This window comes from Pocillopora damicornis, chromosome 6, assembly GCF_964200805.1.
Source record: "Pocillopora damicornis chromosome 6, jaPocDami1.2, whole genome shotgun sequence".
NCBI lineage: Eukaryota > Metazoa > Cnidaria > Anthozoa > Scleractinia > Pocilloporidae > Pocillopora > Pocillopora damicornis.
In genome coordinates, this window is record NC_142675.1 from 21,118,673 (window position 1) to 21,121,625 (window position 2,953).

Genomic DNA, 2,953 nt, shown 5'->3' on the forward strand with positions numbered 1-2,953 from the left:
GACTTTCGAGAGTTTTGTTAGGAATGGAAAATTTCACGTTTAGAGAGATGTATGTGGGCGAAATGATGATGGGAAAATCGCAGCGTTTCTTTCTTCTGTCGTTTATCACTTTGGAGAGTTGCTGAAATCAGCAAATATGGCTTTTGCATGGAACAAAACACTCATTAGTCTATGATTTGATTATTTATTAGCATTACCGCACAGTTTACAATAAGGAATCTGTCAGAGGAAAGGAGATTTTAAAGTGACCTGTCGCGTGCTTTTTGATTTTTAAGTTCCCGTGTGTAACAACTTCGACTTTTCCAGACTGTGAACCTTGCTCATCGCCCTTTTTTTTTCTAGTAACCTAGAAAAGCGAGATCATAAAAATTTTCTAAATTGCCAACTTTGAGCAAAAATCCCATGAGCCTCCTTTACAATGATAAACACATAACAAACCTTTAGAAAACGCGATGTCTGAGATCAGAGCAGAGAATTGAACTAAAACGGAAAACACAACAATAAAAAAAGATGTTGAAAGGAATAAAATCTTCTCGTCAGCAAAGAAAAGAATTGCAGCTTTGTTTCAAATGCGATTAGTGACGAGCTGCCTAGGCACCTATTCATTCTTATTCAAATATTATTTTGCCTATTATTTATTTGTTTTTCATCTATTTTATAGCTATTGTTATCAAATAATCATATGCACTTTCTATAGCTGTTGTGGAGAAATTGCAGTATAATAAGGTTCTTGCGTGGGACGCATTTTTTGTACAGACCTTGTGTTAGGTATACTAAAATCTTGACAACTAATTTTATACTTGAATTAAGGGATAGTTCGCAAATCTTAATAACTAATAATAATTGATAATAATCATTAGTAGTAACTACGATTAGTAATAATTAAGCAATAGAACACACTGTCTATCAGTTTACCGGCTTAATAAATCACGTGGGATTTTCGAGGAAGAGAAGTTTGTAAATCACGAGCCGTAAGTAGCAATCTATAATCTGCTTAGCAAGTTCTCACTCTGGCGTTTGAGGGGAGAAGGGGGAGGCGAATGATAAATGAAAAAGGGCTCTTTTCAGTAACCCACCTCCCCTTGCTCATTGTAAGTGAGTTTTCTAAACGTAATACATGGATTGAAAGACTTTACTGCACTAAAATATATCCCATAGCTTTGATGTTTCTGTCACCATTATCTGGGGAAAGAGCTGCTACGTTTCCGCACGTATTGGAACCTCCTCTAGTACCAAACCCAATTCTGGAGTTACAAGAGCCACAATCGTTTTGCTGGTTAGCTACATAGCCAATTCTTGCAATACCTACAGCATTAAAGCCCTCCTTATTACAGTTCAGTTGCAAAGAGCCCTGTGCACCAATCAACTTCTTCCACTTGTTACGACCCAGGGAAGTAACGCGGTATGTCCCATCAGCAATCAGTGAGTGCAGAGAGTTGGCCTGCTTGTTAAAGACAATAAACCTGAGTTGTCCACTTATCTTCATACCGAGACAGATCTTGGAGAAAGGTGTGTTCCAATAGGTCGGTAACTTGGTTTCTTGTGAGTCAAACCCAGTCCTTCCGCCGGGGATGTTGTATTGGTTTTTATTACTCCAGTAGTGAGAGTCATAGTCAAACGTTGCCTAAAAAGAATTAAGAGGATTTAATTTATCCTTGAATTTAAATAGCACGATGCATCACCAAAGGAAGGACTCTCGTGAAATCAGTAATACAGTTAGTGTACAAGCCATCAATCTTTACCTTACTTGTAGGTGGTTTAAATAGAAATTTGTCACGTTTTTAGATATTAGGGTATTGTAGAAGAATTTCCGCAAGCAGAGGCCGCGAGAAGAATATGGGCGAGTTACTAGGAGATTCTCTCTTAGTTCTACGCTTCTGAAAATGTCTTGCTTGCGCTTCATCACTCACAAGAAAACCCCGCCAAGAATTCGAATATTCCGCCATATGAGGCTTACCTTCTTGCCGTCAGTCTTCATTACAGGCGTCCATCCTCCATCTCCGCATCCAAAATCTCCCATCTGACAGAGAACTGTGATTGGTTTAGAGTCAAGGCCTAATGTAACCAGTTGACTGGCGTTTGACCTGTTTGACACGAAAAGAAATCCATGCGTGATCATTTTAGTTTGCGGCAAAAAATGTTCTCTCGACATCGAAACTATTCGATAATTTTGATATTTTTTATGCTCGAAAAGGTAATCATTTGGTATCACTTACTTGAAAAGGTTGTTAGCATCTTTGCAAGACGTAATACCTAAATGTAACGAAAAAAAAAAAGTGTGGTGTTTAAGGTATTTAGGGTCTATCACAATCCAGTAGGGGACACACTGAAAACTAGAGTCATTGCACATTGCTGTATCAAGCTATTAGCAAAACCTTTGAGCAATAAGACATGATAAACATTACTTAGGGACCAGTTATTATTTACTGCCGAGGGAGGGAGGGGGGGTCAGAGGATTTTGGTTGTGTCACGATAAAATTAACCACCCCCCCTCCCCCCTCAGTTAAGGCCCTGTAATGTTCTTACGATCTCCACTTATTGGCAGTTTTAAAATTGGCAGTCAATTTCTATAGTCTTCTTCCCCCCCCCCCCCCCCATTTAAACTCTGTCGGCGACAACTGATTCCCCCTCCTTTTCCCCTGGAAATCATGTCATCCTCCAAAATCCTTTCCCCCCCATTGCCCCGGGTAACTAATAATTGGTCCCTGAGGAAAGTAGGTATATTCAGTTCCCCACCTCAGACCTTTCGACTTCGCTGTCAGATGTTTGATCAACTTGAGCACCAAGAGATTCAACATCTTTATTCATTACGTTAAGTTACATATTTTTGCTAACTATTTTAAAAAGTCTTCGAGCTGCAAGTTAAAGCACAAAAATTTATAGCAGTCACTTGAGAATTATAGTATTTAATGCTGTTGGATGTATATTATTTACAAAACAATGCCAAACTATT

At 38.8% G+C, this 2,953-nt stretch overlaps 1 protein-coding gene across 1 annotated transcript; it reads right to left on the minus strand.

The window, feature by feature from the left end:
• Positions 1 to 220: 220 nt before the first annotated feature.
• Positions 221 to 2,478, minus strand: LOC149044378 (putative skeletal organic matrix protein 5). Its single transcript, XM_089210723.1, has 2 exons — positions 1,958 to 2,478; positions 221 to 1,624 (listed from the first exon to the last, which is right to left on the minus strand). Exons 1-2 carry the CDS (start codon positions 2,150 to 2,152, stop codon positions 1,133 to 1,135), a joined length of 687 nt encoding a protein of 228 aa, XP_089066849.1. The 5' UTR covers positions 2,153 to 2,478; the 3' UTR covers positions 221 to 1,132.
• Between the last annotated feature and the right edge of the window lie 475 nt (positions 2,479 to 2,953).